General features: G+C 42.8%; 1 protein-coding gene across 1 annotated transcript; it reads left to right on the top strand.

The window, feature by feature from the left end:
• Positions 1-15,737: 15,737 nt before the first annotated feature.
• LOC109052898 (apelin receptor A-like) lies at positions 15,738-17,879 on the top strand. Its single transcript, XM_019070331.2, has one exon. It carries the CDS (start codon positions 15,931-15,933, stop codon positions 17,014-17,016), a length of 1,086 nt encoding a protein of 361 aa, XP_018925876.2. The 5' UTR covers positions 15,738-15,930; the 3' UTR covers positions 17,017-17,879.
• Positions 17,880-19,943: the final 2,064 nt, after the last annotated feature.

The raw sequence follows: 19,943 nt of genomic DNA, 5'->3' as shown, positions 1-19,943 counted from the left end.
TCAGAGGTCACTAAGCCCTCAGTGCAAGCAGGGAAACACCTTGCAAACCCTCTTTGTTCCTGATTCATATTTAGAGAGAGTGTTTATGATGTAGAATGGTTTATAGATTATTCGGTTAAAGATAATATGAGATATAAGACAGAAAGACATTCCCAGATGACAATAGTCAATGGTTAAATATTAGGGAAAATAATAATAATAATTTCTAGAGACATTAGAAGTTTTGGTAGCAGTGATACTCATCTTCAGTCATAAAAAAGATGCCATTAAACAAATATTTAAAATATGCTGTCTTTATGTCTTTTGTTTCTACATTAATTTGAAGATTGAATGTGAACTTATTGCAATATAAAATTATATTTGTGACCTGTGCTCACAAGATGAGCAACAATGAGCACTTTTTTAAAAGTTATTTTTATTACTTATTACTTTTACTGCTGTTATTATTAGAAGAATGACTGAGCCATTTGAAGTATAATGTAACAAATCAGATATAATGTTACACATCAGATGTTTCCCCTAGACGTACCCCAAACGTTGACTTAAGACATAATGTCACGGTAGGAAATCCATTGTTTCCTCCGTGTCATGTTTTGTGTTTGTTGTTGTACTCACATAGTCTCCATGTGCTCGTTTGGTTGATTGTTGTCACCTGTGTGTTGATTGTCTCGCTCCAGCTGTTCCAGCTCATCTCCACTCACAGCTACATATACTCACCCATCTCTCTGTCTGTTGTCAGATCCTCATTCATGTTTCCACTGCTTAGTTGGTTTACCGTCTTCCGTGTTCGTGTGCTAGATTATATTCGTGTTGTCGTCTTCGTGTCAGTGTTCCGGTCTGTTCCTGGTTTCATCCATTGACCGTCTTCACCTTCACCTGCGACTTCACCATCCAGCTCTGCCCTCTTCTCACGCCACCCTAGACCTTCGTTTCCCATTGCCTACATTCTGGACTCTGATATCAATAAACTTCTTCTGATTGCCTGCAATTGCTTCGGCTCTCCTCTTTTACGCAGCCGTCACAGTAGGATCTGACCATCATGGAAGCAGCAGGCTAGATCGCCCTCCCCATCTCATCTAGAGGAAAAGTTTTTGCAGAGAGCGCGTTGAGCGCGCATGGATCGCCAAGACAAGGCGATAGCTGAGATGGGTCGAAGCTTTCCAAGCAATGGTGACGAAGGTGCCGAGCTTGCTCTCCCAGGCTCAAACGACAACAACAACCGCCACCCGCTGCGGCTGCCTCCCACAGGCCACACGCGCACACGCCGCCGATCGTCTCGAAAGGAGGGATTTCGCCAGTCTCAGAACCACGCCTCCCCAATCCCTGTAGAAATATGCCGGGGTGAGCCAAAGTTTTGTCGATCTTTATCTTGTCTCACATTGTTCGTCTGCAGCTTCGCCCGTGGCAGCCCCACCCGCAACGTTTCACACCGAGGAAATGAAGGGTGGGCATTCGTCTTGTCAACTACTGACTGGGAGGGCTGTGCCTCTGGGGGACGGCGGCGTGTGGGATGAAACCAAGACAGCTGCTGTGGCCTCGTTCTCACGCCTTTCGGAGGAGATGAGACGGGTCTTCGATCCGCTCGGCGTTGCCGGCGGGAGGGAGGCGGGCTAGACTTCTCAAGGACCTACGCTCATGGAAGACAGGTCCGTAGCCGAACTATTCTATTGAGTTCCGCACCCTGGCTGGCTGGAGAGTGTAAGTGGAACGAAGACAGAGGCGACAGTGGGATCACTTCCTGCATGGTGTTGGCTGACGGCGCATCCAACAGGAGATCGTCGCGTCGCGTCGAGCTCCCCACTTCTCTCAATGGCCTGATCGCCTCACCATCAGAGTAGACAACACCGACTCGACCAAGCCCGCCAAGACAGACGGAGGGGGATAGAGACAGTTCTCGTACGGCGACCAGACCGGCAGCGTTTGTAGCGTCGTCACGCTACCACAGCGTCAGACCGCTCAGAGGTTGCCGGTCAGCCCACCGGGGAGATCTTGAACCGCATGCCAGGTGCGGGCCATGAGCTCGGCTCTCGTCGGATGGATGGAGAGGATCAGGCGGAGATCCCTGGGACTATGTTTAGTACTGGCGGCAGCCAAGAACCATCACATCCAGCGCGTGCCTTCGGGCGGTAAAAGACCAAAGCCGGCGATAGTAAAACGGAGGCTACTAATCGGGTGGGAATCATCTGCCCAGCGCAAGACCTCATCTACATCGACACCTCCTCTTCCGTGAGTCTACGCGTGGTCCACCCACGACACATCAGATCGTCTTTAATTCGATTAACATGGGGGGGCTTGGGGGGGGGATGCGGGTGCCTAGAGGGTAGTTTCCACATAGGACTCTAAGTTGGCTACTTAAACTCAAGCATCTCCTCTCAACCTCCCTCAAACCCCCATTGCACTTTTTTTTTGGCACGGTCCCCGACCCCGCACCTCAACTGACACCAGACTGCCAGTCATCACAGACAAAAAAAAAACAGACCACTGTACCGGTTTCACTCTCTCATCACATCTGGAACCATACAAATATTATAAAAAAAATAGGAGGAGAATTCATTTTACATGGTCAGCGGACTCACCTGGCAATCCCCCATTGTTTCTTGCGTCACACCTGGCTCCAGAAACACAACCCCAGAAGCATCAATTGGCCGCCTCGGATCTGTGCGTTAGATCTGGAGCGAGGAGTGTCAGTGTCTTTGTCTTGTCTTTTGTCTGGCTGGTGTTATGTTTCTGAGTAACCGTGTTTCAGTGATTTGGGCTAAAGTGCCAGTGGATTGTAAGAGGGGAGGGATGGAAGAGCACGAGAGTACCACGACCTGAAGGCGGGTGTTCAGTAAGGGTCTCCCTCCCGGCTGATTCTCTTCTACTCGCTCTCGTCCCTATACTGTGGCGCATAGAGTTATTGCCAGGAACTTCTCCGCCTAAGGGCAAGTTATATTCTTTGGTTTCTATTACCAGAGACGGGCGAGGGCCATGAAGATTGTAGAAATATATATCCAGTTCTCTAGCACCCCAAAAAAAAAAAAAAACCAAACCGCTACGGGGTTCATCCGCCCCTTGCCTTCTTCTCCAGCGGGTTGCAGGGTGGGCGGGGTTCTTTTGTGTGGGAAAGAAGGACGGATCCTTCGACCTTGCATTGACTACCGAGAGGCTGAAGCAACATAACGGTATATAAAGAATACCTATCCTTGGCAAACGCTTATGTCTTCAGCTTTTTTGAGCAGGTTGCAGGGGGAGCGTCCGTTTTCACTAAATTGGACTTACCGTCCCCCCAATGACCTTATTCATTTGGTCCCGCATCAGGGAGGGGGATGAGTGGAAGACTGCCTTTAACAACCCGTAGTAGGTCCATTTTGAGTCAACTGCGTGATGTCCTTTCGGGGGTGCTAACGAACTCGTTCGGCCGGCAGTCTTCCAAGGGGGCACTGCGTTAATGACGTGTTTGATGAGTACAGTAGGTCGAACCTCTCTGTTCATATATGCTCTTCACCTGGATGACATATTGACTATTTTTTCTTCGTCTCTCCAGGAACAAGTGCAACAACGTACGACGTGCTTCTCTGACGATGTGCCTTCTGCGCACGTTGCATAGAGAAGGATTGTTTGTCAAGGTCGGAGAAAATGACGTTTTTCATGCACAGTCTGTCTTTCTTTTCTAGGACACACATCATTTCGACTGAGGGTGTTCGTTGGGGGGCGATGGATCCTGAGAAGGTTAAGGCTGTGGTAAATTAGGCCATCCCGGCAAGTCTCGCAAGGGCCGCTGGCAGAGATTTCTGGGGGTTCGCCCAATTTTTACCGCCCGAGTTTCATTCGAAAAAAAAAATTTCAGCCAACGGGGCCGGGCTGCCCTCTGACACCGCCTTGACACCATCCGCCTAGTTTTGAGATCAGCGTTCAGGTGGTCAAACGCAGGCCGAGGCTGGGCGTTGCCAAATCTGAAAGTCCGCACCTTCTTTGTTTTCAGCTCCCATTCTCGTCCACCACCTGATCGCATCACTGTCAATTCATAGTGGAGGTCGACGAGTCGTCAGATGCCAGAGGATGGGGGTACTGGTAGGAAGCGAGTGTTTGCTCCCAACGCGCATCCTCCTCAGACGGAATAGGTGCCATCCGTGCGGCGTCATTATGTTCTCAATCTCTTAGTCTCACCTTTTATCTCCTGCAGGAGGTTAATTATGAACATTGGCAATCCGAGAGTTGTTCGGCCAGTCCCAAACTTGCACTGGAAGAATGGCTCGTCACTGAGCCTTGCAAGGGTCTTTTATTTTATTGTTTTAGGGGTGCTACCTTTCATGTACTGTATGGACGGACCTATAAGAATCTCGGAATAGCATTAGAACCCGACCAAAAGACTTAACCTCAGGCAGGCCTCCGCTCTTTTATCTCAAGTGGGCATTGTTTTTTTTTGGGGTCGTTGTCGATTTTACAACTTTCTTATCTCGCACCGTGGTTCAAAAGAACACAATCAAACCCGATGCTTTTATACCGTCTTTTTGAGCGTTTCCGATCGATAACTGCGACTTACTCCGCGAGCCCATTTTAACCGGTGGGTACCATCATTTATCTCCGCGCTCAGCATGGTGATGCCGTCCCAATCGGGCGGGGGGAAGTGTTGCACTCTTGCCCTTCAGATAGGCGGCTAAACTCGCCCCGGCATCTAGTTGTGGCCCACCGAACCGATTGTTTTGTGCACCGGAGGTGGGTTACGACGTCGACGAACTGCTCTCTACCCAGTGGGGGTATTGCTTCCCAGTGTATGCTTTGTCACCGCATGGCGGTTAGTCAGAACTAGGCTTCTCCCTAGTCCCCAAGCAACGATTTTGCGTGGGCCTGGCGATAGGCTCGTGACTGACGTCCAACGACTTGTCCTGTGCCTTGTTCATCCTATGATTTAGCGCTATTGGCTAAGCACTTTCCAAGTCGACCCCTCCAGATGGGTTTAACTCCTCAGTACCGCCCCTGCTCTTGCTCCCCTGTCGAGACCCTTGTCGGTCCAACATTTCGCTAGATTTCATTACACACCGCCCTCCGGCTCTTGACACTGTCCCGCCCCCATCTAAGGGACCACATACGGTGATTTAACCGCATAGATGGACCGGTTTCTCGATAGGGCGACGTTCACATTTCTCCTCACGTTTGAACCTGTCACCTCTCCCTGTGCCCAATATGTACCATCAGCATAAGGCGACAAGTCAAAGCCGGTAGCTAGTGCATTGACACATTCGTAGCTTCTCCGGTTACAGGGGCCCTGTGTTCACGACAGACTGTGGTGTTCTGACAGGTAGGGTCCCCCAATTTGCGTTGATCCAAATTATTGGCGATGTTATTAGCCTGTTGTTTTTAGAAATGAATTCAAGAATTTTGTTTAGTTCTTAAGCCGATGGGCAAAGCGTCTGTTAGTCTTTCTTCCGGAACGAGCGTTCCATCCCAGCCTCCTCCCCCATGAGTCATGCCGTCATATAGCTACTTAGCTGCGATGCGAAGGTCCAATCAGGATGTCGAAAGGCGCGTTTTGCGCATGTTTTTTGGCGCTTTCCAATAATACCTTACGCTCCTAAAGTTGGTGTCAATGCCAACATCCTGCAGAATTGTGCGATTGTACGCAGCACACATGATCTTCTCCCTTACCGGGCAGTGGGGTCAATCTAGCGCGTCGCATGTCCTTTCCATTTTTTTACAGTGATAGTTTGTAGCGGTACCCAACCACCCCTAATTTTGTCCAGTACGAAGAATCCGAGGTTTCGGTCTCCCCCGAAGGGTCCCGCCACACGCAGCATAAGGCCTCCAGAGGTGCTCTCACACCCCCCGACCCACTTTGCACCTGGACCAGAACGCTCCGCCAGCTCTCTGCTCCAAGGACTAGGGTCGCGCCACACCAAGGCTAAGGCCACGAATCGCGCGCACCGGTCCGACAAGCCGTCCCGCGTTACTTCGGTCGGAAGCCTTAGGACAACGAGAGGTGATTGGACTTTCCCAACCCAGAAGATCAGCGCTATCAGTAGCGATTCCGGTTTAGAATAAGCCGTTGCCCTCCAAAATCTTATTTGGGGCCCCACGTTTTTCTGTCTACCAATAATCATTAATTCCTGGTAACACGTGCGAACTTAAAGCCTTCCTCAGGCGAGCCTACAGGAGGGCTTCATCCCGTGCTTCCAATGTGTCCCAAATTAAACCGCGGTGATTTCTTTGCCCCTACTGTAACACCCGCCTTGCCCACCACGCAAGTTCCCCCCCCGCTGCGTAATGTTAATGCGCGGCATCGGGAACCCACATATGTTGTTAAATCGTATTCTGGACTCTAGACGGAGGGGACGCCGGATTTTTCAGTACTTGCGCCTGGATTTGGGGCAAAGACTTTCAGCTACCGGTCCGGAAGGAGAGAGAAAGGTCGGTGTTCCTGCTCGGGACATACTGGATCACCGCCTTATTGATGATTACTAATCCTACATGTAAAGCAGGCTCGGGAACACCTCAGGGTCGACGTCCTAGCGGTTTAGGGCGCGTACTGTCCACGGTAGGAAAATCCATTGATTCCTCCGTGTCATGTTTTGTGTTTGTTGTTGCTACTCACGTAGTCCTCCATGTGCTCGTTTGGTTGATTGTTGTCACACTGTGTTTGATTGTTCTCGCTCCAGGCTCTGTTCTCATCATCTCCACTCAGCTACATATACTAGCCCCCATCTCTCTGTCTGTTGTCAGATCCTCATTCATGTTTCCACTGCTAGTTGTTTAAACCGTCTTCCGTTTTCGTGTGCTGGATTATATTCGTGTTGTCGCTTCGTAGTCAGTGTTCCGGTCTGTTCCTGGTTTCATCCATTGACCGTCTTCACCTTCACCCTGCGACTTCACCATCCAGCTCTTCTCACGCCACCGTAGACCTTCGTTTCCATTGCCTACATTCTGGACTCTGATATCAATAAACTTCTTCTGATTGCCTGCAATTGCTTCCTCCTCTTTTACCAGCCGTCACACATAACAGATTATGTTTGCATGAATAGCCTACTTAAATACTGTAATTCTGTGTATACAGTATGTGTATGTATTGGGATCACATGCTGATGGAAGCGCCTTTATGTGCACGATTCATATATCAGTCAGCATCAATGACATTTCATTAATGAATGAATTTTGTTTTTTGAACAAATCAGTTGAGTGAATGATTCAGTGAACTATTCATAAAAAGTCACTTGCTTTGTTCCGGAATGAATCAGTCATTTGAATGAACTGGGTTTGAATGAATTGAGTGAATGATTAAATGGCTCACTAATTAACAGTGGCTAGCAACCACTTATTGGCAGTTTCAGATTAATGTTTAAAAGAACGGTATTATTTGAATATTTCCATCTTTTCATATTTCTGTATTCAAAATGTTATATTTGAAATAATCTCAACATTATTTATGCAATTGTAATTGCAGAGTAAATCTATTCATGTCACCTCTGAGCTGAATTAAACTGTCTGTTTAAATCCTTCTAAATGTGACTTCAGATGCAGCTTCTGTGCCACCTCTGCAGTGCAAAAATGGATTCACATGATAATGAATTTGATGGGGTAATCCACACATTTAATAAAAATTGCCCTTATACGGGTAAATGAAAAAAAAAAATGCCATAAGTGGGCAAATATAAAAATCCCCTTAATGGAAAAACTCATTAGTGTCACTAGGGTCTGTTCTGTGTGCGGCCACTTGAGGACAAGTCTGTCAGCTCTCTGTATGTGTTCATGTACCAGCATGTGTGTCCATTCAAGATGAGCTATTTATGAGCCACATAATTTATGGATGATTCTCAGGAAATAGTGCCATTTGTGTCTTATGTGTGTGTGTCCCTATTTCCTACTACTGATATATTTAGCAGGATACAGAACTCAGCCAGGATACTTAAAATCATTTTGGTGTGTAACAATGAAAAAAAAAAGGTTACATTTTGAAAGTGTCATTGTTACACTGTTACATTTTATTTTAAGGCAAATATCATAAATTTGCTTGTCCCCATTCACCTGTATTGTTCAGTATTTTATTATGATTCTAATTACATTGGCCTTGTCAAGCTCAGTTTAAGCTCTGTTATGGGGAACAAATGTTTCCAATTTTTTACAGAAAATAATACTGTCAAAGAGCATAAGCGCAACCCCATTTTGGGATTTGGATAATGGAACTGGCCTTTGAAAAAACTATATTCAATAATATTTGTTGAGAGACAACATAAAATGTGGATAATAAAATAAAGAAATGCTTCAAACTAGCATCATCCATATGAGCAGCATGGCTCAGTGTACATAAACTCATACAGTAAATGGTGTGGCAATACTGCTTTTGTCTAAGTTTGAACAATCTAGTTTACTCAAACCAGTCTTTTTCACATGCATAAAAAACATGAGGCATGTTTTGCCATAAGGGAAGTCCACATGGCATTTTTATTATGGCCTGAGATTTAAGGGTGAGAAACCACTAAAAGAAACTATTTTAAAAGTCCCTTGGCTATGTCCAGGTGAGCGTGTGTGTTATCAGACTCATCAGCCAGGGCAGTCTCAGGGTAAAGAGTCAAAGAGTCAGGCGGCTGCCCGCAGGCGCCATATTTCAAACATGCCTTCAATAATGAGCTGGGCTGGACCGACCCAGAGCTACAGAATGGCAGCTCACTTACGAGGAGGTGAAAAAACACATTCATTGACAGAACAAGTTGTCTGTTTCCTCCAGTGTGTGATTACTGAGTACACATGAGGAGAGCGAGGGGGTGAACAGACACGTTTTGAGGGATTTCAAAGACTCACAGGACTGTCTAGATCAAAACAGAAGTGAATGCTAACATGCTAAGCTAAAAGGCAAACAAACACACATGATTGCCTTTTCAATCTCAATGAATTAGCTCACAGGCCTAAATCAACAGAAAAGCTTGTGATCCAAGTGTGTGTGTGTGTGTGTGTGTGTATGTGTGTGTGTGTGTGTGTGTGTGTGTGTGTGTGTGTATGTGTGTAAGGACAGAAGTGGGGTGTTGAGTGGCACATGGGTGTGATATCATCTGAAGAGCTGTCCTGGTGTTTAGCATACCCATATGAACACTTGGGATGCTGCTTTTACAACAGAGAGTCCAAACAACCAATACACAACATATTATCCACTATATATAGGGAACAGCCTCTTGAAACTTACTATCCTTCCTCTACATTGCCTGAAGCGCATAGGTAACACACAACAGCAGAGTTTCACACACACCTTGTATGATTTGTGGGGTTTGAAGTTCTACAAATCAAGTCGTGAGATAAAATCTGACATGTTAGGAGCCTGACAGCTGTATACTTCAAACAATCCCCAAATTACAGCTCACACCCCTCTTGTAGCTTCACCTCTGCTTGCTTCAGCCCGAGCCAGACCGCTTGGTCTGTGTGTGAATGTAAGTGTGTATGCATTCAGACATGTGTGTTTGTGCATGCGTGTGTGTGTTTGTGTTTGTGTTTGTGTGTGTGCATTATGTGTGTGTTTGAATGAAATATGGCAACTCAGGGAATAGAGGACCACTCTAGACAAAGAACACATAAAGAACCTTTAACATCTGAAGAGCCTTTCTGTTTCACAAAAGGTTCTTTGTTGGCGAAAGTAGGTTCTTCAGATTATAAAAAGGTAAGAAAGAGATGGTTCTTTAAAGAACCTTTGACTGAATGGTTCTTTGTGGAACCAAAAATGGCTCTTCTGTGGCATCACTGTGAAGAACCTTTTAAGCACTTTTATTTTTAAGAGCGTAACCTGCTATTTAGCAGCGGTGCAGTCAGCTGGACAGGGCAAAAAACAACACAGCTGCTATAGGTCCCACACTTACACACACTCACTCACAGGCAAAGTTACTCTTTCTTGTGTGGTCTTACTCTTCACAGCTCACAACAATGATCATGCAACTAACATTCAGTTTAACAACATTTTTGCCAGAACAATAGTATGTACACATTTCCGTTCAAAAGTTTTATACAGCAAGGATGCATTGAAGTTTATATTCATCAAAGAATCCTAAAAAAATATTTATTGGGATTTTTCACTAAATATTTAGTCACACAATGGTTTCAACATTGATATTAACGATATGTTTCTTTAGCACCAAATCATCATATGACAATGATTTCTGAAGGATGATGTGACACTGAAGACTGGAGTAATGATGCTGAAAATTCAGTTTTACACCAAAGGAATAAATAACATTTTAATGCATAACATTTTTATTATAAAGTTCTGAAGGATGATATGACACTGAAGACTGGAGTAATGATTGGAAGACCTCAGGCAGAGTACGTGTCGGCAGCAACACATCCAGCACACCATCACACTGAACACTGGGGGGCCCCCCAAGGATTGTGCTGAGCCCCCTCCTCTTCACTCTGCTGACCCACGACTGCACACCGTCACACAACTCCAACCTCTTCATTAAGTTTGCGGATGACACAACTGTGGTGGGGCTCATTAGCACAGAGATGAGACAAACTACAGGAGCGAGGTGACCCGCCTGGCCGGGTGGTGCAGTGACAACAATCTCTCTCTGAACGTGGAGAAGACGAAGGAGATTGTTGTTGACTTCAGGAGAGCGCACACTCAGCATGTTCCTCTGACCATCAACGTGCGACTGTGGGGGAGAGAGTGAGCAGCACCAAGTTCCTGGGTGTGCACATCACAGAGGACCTCTCCTGGACCGACAACACCGCAGCACTGGCCAATCCTGGCACAGCAGCGTCTCTACTTCCTCCGCAAACTGAGGAGAGCCAGAGCCCCACCCCCCATCATGTACACCTTCTACAGAGGCACCATCGAGAGCATTCTGACCAGCTGCATCACTGTGTGGTATGGCGCCTGCAACGCGTCCTGCCGGAAGACTCTGCAACGCATAGTGAGATGAAAGATCATTGGTGTCTCTCTCTCCCTCCCTCCAGGACATTTATGGAACCCGTCTCACTCGAAACAGCCCTCTGCATTGCAGGTGATCCCACTCACCCGTCACACAGCTTCTTGTCTGCTGCCATCAGGGAGGAGACTGCGGAGTCTCCAGGCCAGGACCAGCAGACTGAAGGACAGCTTCATCCATCAGGCTGTCAGGAAGCTGAACTCGCTCCCGAACTTACCCCCCCGTCCCTCTTCTGCCTCAGGCACCACTGAACTATGGAAACCCCCCCCCCCCCCCCAGGTCCCACTATCCCCAGGTCCTTCCACGCCCCCCCTCCCTCTAACATACGAATGTCATGCACCAGTCACTTTGTGCAGCAGTGGTACTGCTCACTACCTCATTCACCATGGATCTGACATCATTCTACCTCCTCATCAGTCAGTTAGTTTAATAAAATAACTGCTCTGAGCCCTTTGTCACTTTGTCACTTTTTAATCAGAAGACTGAATAAGCTATTTTTTTTTTTTATGCACTAAAAAATCTTTTTTATCTGCAACTGTTTGTTCACTGGTTTTGCACTCTATCTGCCATGTGCCTTGCGCTGCTTTTATTTAACCTTATTTTTATTTTATTTTTTCTATTATGTCTTTTTTTTACATTCCCTTATTGTATAGTTTTATCTTATATTTTATATTTGACCTAGATTTTTAGGCTCTACTGTTAGTGTTTATCTGTATGCACCGGGGGTCTGAGAGTAACGCAATTTCGATTCTCTGTATGTATGTACTGTACATGTGGAAAGAATTGACAATAAAGCAGACTTGAACTTACTTGACTTGTGCTGAAAATTCAGTTTTACACCAAAGGAATAAATAACATTTTAATGTTTATTTTTTTTGTTTTTTATGTAGGATTGTTTGATTTTAAGTTTTGAAGAAATTCTGACTTTCATTCTTGCAATTCTGAGAAAAACAATTGCAAGACATAAAGTCAAAATTTTATAAAATCTGAGAAAAATGAGTCAGAATTGTTAGATATAAAGTCAAAATTGTCATATATATATATATATATATATATATATATATATATATATATATGTGTGTGTGTGGTGTGTGTGTGTGTGTGTGTGTTGTGTGGTATGTATATATATATATATATATATATATATATATATATATATATACATATACAGTAAGTCAAATTTGTAAGATAAAAAGTCACAATTAGTTGTTGTTGTTTTTTTTTTTTTAATCCTGTGGTGAAAACAGGCTTCTATGGCACATACTTTTATATGCATGGGTTTAAAGGACATTCAAAATCACACTGAATAACACAATACTCTTAACTCAAGATTATATTTTTATTACATTTTACTAAAAAAGCTCTAGTGTCCTTCATGGCAGTTTGTATGGCTCATATGCTTCACTTAACCTTTGACCTCTAAACCCCCATTTACCCCCCTCTCCTGTTTGCCTTCACAAGTCAAGAACGAGTACAGTATTATCAATGTGATAAAATGTCCATGAGTCAATCACACTCAAACAGAGCTTTCACTAAAAAAGTTTGATTTGTTACAACAAAGGACTTTTTAGTGAAGATCTCAAATTCATCTGTCTAATCTCCCAATTAGAGGTGTGTGCTGAGTGTTTGAAAGGTGTCTGGCTAATCTGACCATCTGCTTCTTATCAGCGTTTCTTTTATTTTTTAAATGTGTGGATTTATTTATTTATCTAAAGGATCTATTAGAGCAGCAGGCAGCCACATCTCTCCACAGTCAAGCAGATAGCAGCCTACCAACCTCTGGCTGTGTGTGTTGTCGATTTAGAAATCCACTAGAGGGCGCAGTCTCATCTGAGGGCCTGGCAGCTTGATTTAAGCAGGAAACTGTCTGTTGTTTTTGCCAGGCTGTCTGCTGTGGGTGTGTGTGTGGAGTGTTTTAGTTTCTCCCGATATAAAGCACTGAGGTCCAACAAAAACAACATGTTGAGGAAGGGGTGAGGGGCAGACTGGGCAGGGCAAAGGATTATGGGGGCATGAAGAGCAACCTAGTCACTTCATGTGCATAGCATGAACTAGTCACTGACTTTATGCAAACTTCACATTCATACAATAATTTAGGATTAAAAAATATATTTCATCAAATATAAATGGTGTGAGTAATAATGCCAAAATATGAACCATGACTTTGCTGATTATAGCTTGTCTTTTTTGTGAGGCAGTGAATGCATCATTTAACAGGTGCTTTGAGGAGTATTCAAGACACTTCCCATGAGGAATCTGATTTAGTAACAAATGATGAGCATTTTTAGTGTATAATTACAAAAATAAAGGTTGCGAAAGGCAATTTTAGCAGTGATACCATAGAAGAGCAGATTTGAAACAGTTCTTAACAACTGAAGAACATTTTAATCAAATAAAAATATATAAAAAAAAAAAAAAGAAATAACATTTTGAGCAGTGGACATCTTTTCTATATGCTAAAGGTTCTTCCTGGAACCATCAATGCCAAAAAAAGAACCTTTATTTTATAAGAACCTTTATTTTATTTTATTTTATTTTATTTTATTTTATTTTATTTTATTTTATTATTTATCTGAACCTTTATTTTGAGAGTGTATGTAAAATAACACTATGTATGTCAGTCTGTTTGATATATCAACATTCATTTCTTTCTAATAACCAAGACCACCTGAAAGTTTTTGGTTAGCATTATTCAAAGTGAGTACTGAATCTAAATCTTAAGATGTTTACGAACTGAAAAAATAAAGATCATACCACAGATGCAGTGTTCTAGAAAGCTCTGATGCCAAAACTGATGTCACAAGATTTTATTCTCATGGACATGTGCAGACAGTATCCTCAGAATAAAAGGTGAGCATCCATTTATTCAAATGTATGCTTTGCCACAAGTGGCACTATTCACACATTTTATATCTAATCTGATGCATTTAAACAAATTGGTCAGAGGTGCATTGCATGCCTCTGTTGTCTTTACATTAGCCCTCAGTGTTAGTCACACATTTACTTCACACTGTCAGTGTTATATAAGCTAAAAATTAATATTATTCCTTCAAAATGGTTACAATCCTGTAGCACTTCAGTAGAAGACACTGGCTCCTTAAGTGTCTGAGAAGATCTGCAGATGATCTCATCAGTGTTGTGGAGAGTGACACTCTGATAGGTTTTGATTAATGGATTTACTCACTGATCCCCCTAATGTGATTGCACATTAATTTAAGGAGCTTGGTGTGTGAAACAATATGTGTATGTGTAAACAGTGATGAAGATGAAACCCGATTTAACAGAGAGCTCATGAGAACTTCGTCTGTAGAGCATCTCAGATGTAAAAGGTGTGGTGTATTGTTTTATTGTTTTTGTTTTTTTTTTGTATGTGAATATTTAGCTTTTGATATTTCGGTTTTTTTGCTCTTTTTTCAGGTGCTGCAAATTGGGTGTAACGCGTAAACAGCGCGTCTTTAAGAAACTCGTTAATGTCAAATGCGTCGTTTCCTTTTGTTTTTTGTTTATTTTGCAAGTTTGTGTCTGCTATTATCATGCAAATAAATGCAAGAAAGTGAGAATTAAATTCACACATATCCAAATCCTTTGCTGACACGTGATCTAATCATTAAAGACTCTCTGAGCGCTTTATAAGGAACCGAACAATGTATTTTTATTTTTTTTATTAGAATCGCTGAATTAATTTGATTTTACGATTCATCCGAGGAGCTCCGTTTAAGCGGGGGATAAGGGTAAAAAAAATTTTTTATGCATAAATCAGTCATTTTCTCAGTAGTTCTCTTCTTCGTATTAAAGAGGCTGCAGTGATGTGTTGCAGTGGAAGCAGAGTGTTTGAAGTGACTGAATGTCACCTTCATGTAATGTTTGAGTGAGAGGAAATCACAGAGCAATGCCTCTTTACATTATCATTTGGTCCCAGGCTCTGGTTTCACTGGGAACCTCGCTGAAACCTGTTTGGGCTTGCATGTTTAGTTTAGTTAAGTTTAATTTGTAACTTGCAGTCAATTGCCGTCCAATTTAAGCAATAATTAATTTAAAAAAGACACACTTACATTGTGATTCCTAAAAAATAATAAAGAAAAACAGTAGGCTATTTCAGGCAGCCTATACGAATACAAACATTGTTAGTGCAGTTCAATTATTTTACACCCATTTTTTCCAGAATGAGGCTTTTTCTCAAAACTTTTAGGGCTGCTTTACTAAAACACATATTTTCTTTATTATAGCATATTTATTTCCATTCGTTTAACACGCAATCATTTCTGTCACACTCGATTTAATAAGTCCTCTCAATTTTATTCTTCATATAGTAATTAAATTTAAATGTTTCGAAAAAGTACAACGAAGTTTTAAATAAAACTTTCAGGAAGCAATTAAACCTAAGCTTGTCATTTAAGAACAGAAAAAAAAAATAGGCTAGCCTACTTAAAAATAAATGTAGTCTGTTTATTTTTAAATCATTTATTTGGCCAGGATGTTTAAGTAGCCTGTGCTTGACATGAATGAACAAATGTTTACCGTGTGGAAAAGTTAACATCCATTTAAATTCTGCGACTGCAACTCTGCGTTGTTTCTTCTCATTTTTTATTTAAAAGTTCCGTAAATGAGACGTGACGCAAAAAAAAAAAAAAAATTGTCAGACAATTTAAGTTAAATCTAACTTGAAAGACGAGCGGACCATTACTTTTTCATTAAGAAGAAAAACAAGAGGTAAGCTCACTTTGTTGACACACTCGCTCCTGCCGACTGCGTGGCCTGGGTGGGGGTGTGTGTGTGTGTGTGTGTGTGTATGAGGGCTGGAGATAAGGGGTCCGATATATGGGTCTAAAGGGAGGGGTGAGAAGTCTGGAGTTTAAAAAGACAGGGCGCTTCTCTCCCTCACACAGACGCGCCACTGCTTCCAGTGAGGGACACTTACCTCTGACTCCTGGTTCTGACAGAAAAATCCAAACTGAACTCCCACTGAACTCTAAAAAATTAAGACCTGAAATTCGGATAAAACTGCACAAGGAAACTGACGGACTCAAAACCGAAGCGCCCTCACCAAATGGAGCCAATAACGCCGGAATACGTCGACTCCTATGAGTACTATGACGATAACGAGACCGCGTGCGACTTCTCAGAGTGGGAGCCGTCTTATTCTCTCATTCCCGTGCTGTACATGCTCATTTTCATCCTCGGGCTCTCCGGGAACGGCGTGGTTATCTTCACCGTCTGGCGCGCCAAATCCAAACGGCGCGCGGCAGACGTTTACATCGGTAACCTGGCGCTCGCGGACCTGACGTTCGTCATCACGCTGCCGCTGTGGGCTGTGTACACCGCGCTGGGGTACCACTGGCCGTTTGGCGTGGCTCTCTGCAAGATCAGCAGTTATGTGGTGCTTGTCAACATGTATGCAAGCGTCTTCTGCCTGACCTGCCTGAGTTTTGACCGCTACCTTGCCATCGTCCACTCTCTGTCCAGCGGGCGGCTCCGGTCCCGGGCCACCATGCTGGCGTCGCTGGGTGCCATCTGGTTCCTCTCGTGCCTGCTGGCCGTGCCAACTCTCCTGTTTCGCACTACGGTGGATGACGCCGGGAGCAACCGCACCACCTGTGCGATGGACTTCAGCCTGGTCACTCTCAATCAGCATCACGAATCCCTTTGGATTGCAGGTCTGAGCCTTTCGTCCTCCGCTCTTGGTTTTCTCCTGCCTTTCTTGGCCATGACCGTCTGCTACTGCTTCATCGGCTGCACGGTCACCCGGCATTTCAGCCACCTGCGCAAGGAAGACCAGAAGAAGCGTCGTCTCCTGAAGATCATCACTACCTTGGTGGTGGTTTTTGCTTTCTGCTGGACACCTTTCCATGTGCTGAAGAGCATGGATGCGCTGTCATATCTAGACATGGCGCCCACCTCATGCGGCTTCCTAAACTTTCTGCTTCTGGCTCATCCGTATGCCACGTGCCTGGCGTATGTCAACAGCTGCCTCAACCCGTTCCTCTATGCCTTCTTTGACCTGCGCTTCCGCTCTCAGTGCCTGTGTCTGCTGAACCTGAAGAAGGCCATGCATGGGCACATGAGCTCCATGTCTTCAACCCTCAGCGCCCAGACTCAGAAGTCGGAGGTGCAGTCGCTGGCCACCAAAGTGTGAGGGAAAGAAATGAGAAGAACAGAAAACATGAAGTTGAAGAAAAAAATAAAAAACATTGGGTTGAGGGGTTAAAAAGGTGGGAATCTATTGACGGCTGGTCCGTTCTGATGTGGTGAACTGATGGACTTATGATGGAGAACATATTGCTCTATGTTTGTAAATAACACTCATAGTTTAGTGTATTCTACTGTATTCATGGATGAATTGCTGGAATGATGTGACTTTGTGTGTATGCATGTGTGAATTTATGTTCGCTGACATCTATTCATTCGACTTTGACACGCTCAAAACACGCACACAGAACCATTCAAGCAAACAGGAGGTCAGTTTTCTCGAAAAACATTCAAACTGACCACAACAATGCTGCACTGAGGATGAACTTGCTTGTGCTGCTGTAAGAGTGTGTGACTGTGAAGCCTATACACTGGTGTAGAGATGCAAATTGTACAGTATTTTCATACTATTTTTTCCTGCTAATTTGCTATGTTCAGAAATGTGTTCAGTCTTTCTAGCACTTGTTAAGAGGAGATATAAAAATTATAATTTTTGTTAAACTCCCTGATGTGAATGTGTGTGTTTTTTGATCAGTGTGTGTGTGTGTGTGTGTGAGTGTGTTCCAGTGCAAAGGTGATGCTGCTTGATTAGACAGTTTAAAGCGCAGACAGAGAGTCGGGGTTTGGGGTGGGGGGGGGGGGGTGTGTAGACAGACAGATGGCTGTTGACAAATGTCTCTGGGGAAAAAAAGAAAGAAGAGGACAAATTTGGGGGTATAAATGGATTTATATTCATGAAATTATGTTATATTTTTTGAAATTTCTGTAACTAACTACTGCTACTGTATTAAATATGTTCCTTAAATACAATACTGTCTTAGCGTCATTACACATGATTATGGGTATGCATTGGTGTGTTTAAAGCGAGTTACATTAATAGCCCATCTATCAATTTTCCAAACCACTTGTGAAAAAGAAGTGTGTTTAGAATTGTTTTGAATGTACACTTGTAGTGTACTACAAATCTTTAAAGTATATTTTTAACTATACTTGCAAATAATGAAATATTAATGAAATAAAAGTCTACTTAAGTGTGCTTAAAGTATAAGTGCACTTTCATGACTGTTTCTTAATGCACTTGAATACAGTTTTTAGAAGTGCACTTTGTAAAAGTGTAAAAGTACATTTTAAATCATTATTTTTTAAATAATATTATTTTGTTGTGCTTTAAAGTACATTTGTTTGTATATATTGACTATCTAAAGAACAGGTGAAGTGCATGATTGTAATGTAACTTTATGGTGTTATTGCATATTACATTGAAAATTAATATATCAATATATAATGAATACATCTTTTTCAAAAGAGGATGTACGCTTCCAGTGCATTGATAGTACTTTATCAATATTAATCCTTGTGTGAGTATGTATTTGCATGCGTCAAAATAACAAAAACGCATAAAACTACCTCTGGAAAAATAAAATAAAATGCATAAATATACTTCTGGAAACCACAGATGGAATAAAATGTTTAGTGAACAGTGTTGTGAGTTTCAAATAAAAAACTCCTCAAATATCTTGAAATAAAATAAGAGAAACTAATGTAAAGTGTGGGGTGATCCACCCATTAAAGACCCATCAGGACTGGAAAGACCAAAGACTCATTACAGGACTGGAACGCACACACACATACACAACGTAGTCTAATTAATAGTGACACTGTGAGGCCCCTATGACTCCAAAAGAATGAAACAGGATGGACATATATCTGTTTGAAGCTATGTGTAGCCAGTTTGGGGCAAGTGAAAAATAAGTTTTGAAAAGATGACCGTTAAAGAAGGGGGAAAGGGACGCCACACACACACATATGGGGATATCAACCAGTAACAACAGAACTGACATGACCAATAGGATCCACTTTCAGATCAAAGAGAACAAAGAAACGAGGAAACAGACAGAGTAACAGAGAATGAAGACCTTGAGCACTCACTAAAGCCCCTCGTGATGTACAAAGTTCCCTTGATAAATATCGGCAGATTGTTTTTGGCAGACTGTCTGATATACACGCTGTCTGGAACAGAGATATGATGAGGTAATCTCATTAACTGGATAAACCGGACCAATGATGTAATCTCAAAAAAACATAACAAACCGTAGAAGCCCAATGTGCTCTTTTTCCACAAACACACAAAAAGCTAAGCAGCTATTTCACATTTATGTGACATTTTACTGTAACTGTAATTGTATACAGCAAATGAATATTGACTCAAGTACATTTACATTTAATCAATGCTTTTATCCACAGCATTTTTTTAAAAAGAGGAACATCAAAACAATTTATCTTAAGAACAAACAATATTTGCAGTGAACAATGCAAGTTTTTTGTGTGAGCTAGAGTTTTACACAGGCTTAAGCAAAACTGAAATGCACATCAAAAGAACATCAAGAGATATGGTAAAATGTGTATAAAATTCTGTAAATGCAGAGTAACATTTTTTTTTTTTCAGTTCAATCAATAATAATTTAAAAAGTAATCAATTTTTAAAAATGGTGTATGTGTTAGAGGTTCTCAGTTTCAATCAGTTTTAATGGGAATCTCATGTTTCAGGGTCACAAACATAACAAGCCAAGCTTTTTCGAAAGGGATTTCAAATTAAAAGGAACATGCTCATTTCATCCTGCCAATCACTACACACTTTTCTTCACTCCTTCGACAGACCTTCCAGCACCCCTTCACTACCCCAACTGCACCTTTACTTCATTAATTAAGTCCAAGGGGAAATAAGTCTCATGCTTCTGCCCATGGAGACTACAAGACAAACCAGTGAATAACCTGTTTCCATAGAATAAGCAATATGAATGTGTGAACACGAGAAAAGTCTTTGATAAATCATGTCATGCTGGGCATTTGGGTGATTTTGCAGTGGCTTTTTGG

The sequence above is a fragment of the Cyprinus carpio genome, chromosome B8 (genome assembly GCF_018340385.1).
Source record: "Cyprinus carpio isolate SPL01 chromosome B8, ASM1834038v1, whole genome shotgun sequence".
Taxonomy (NCBI): domain Eukaryota; kingdom Metazoa; phylum Chordata; class Actinopteri; order Cypriniformes; family Cyprinidae; genus Cyprinus; species Cyprinus carpio.
Note: the sequence above shows the minus strand (reverse complement) of the source record. Positions and strands in the feature narration are given on the sequence as shown.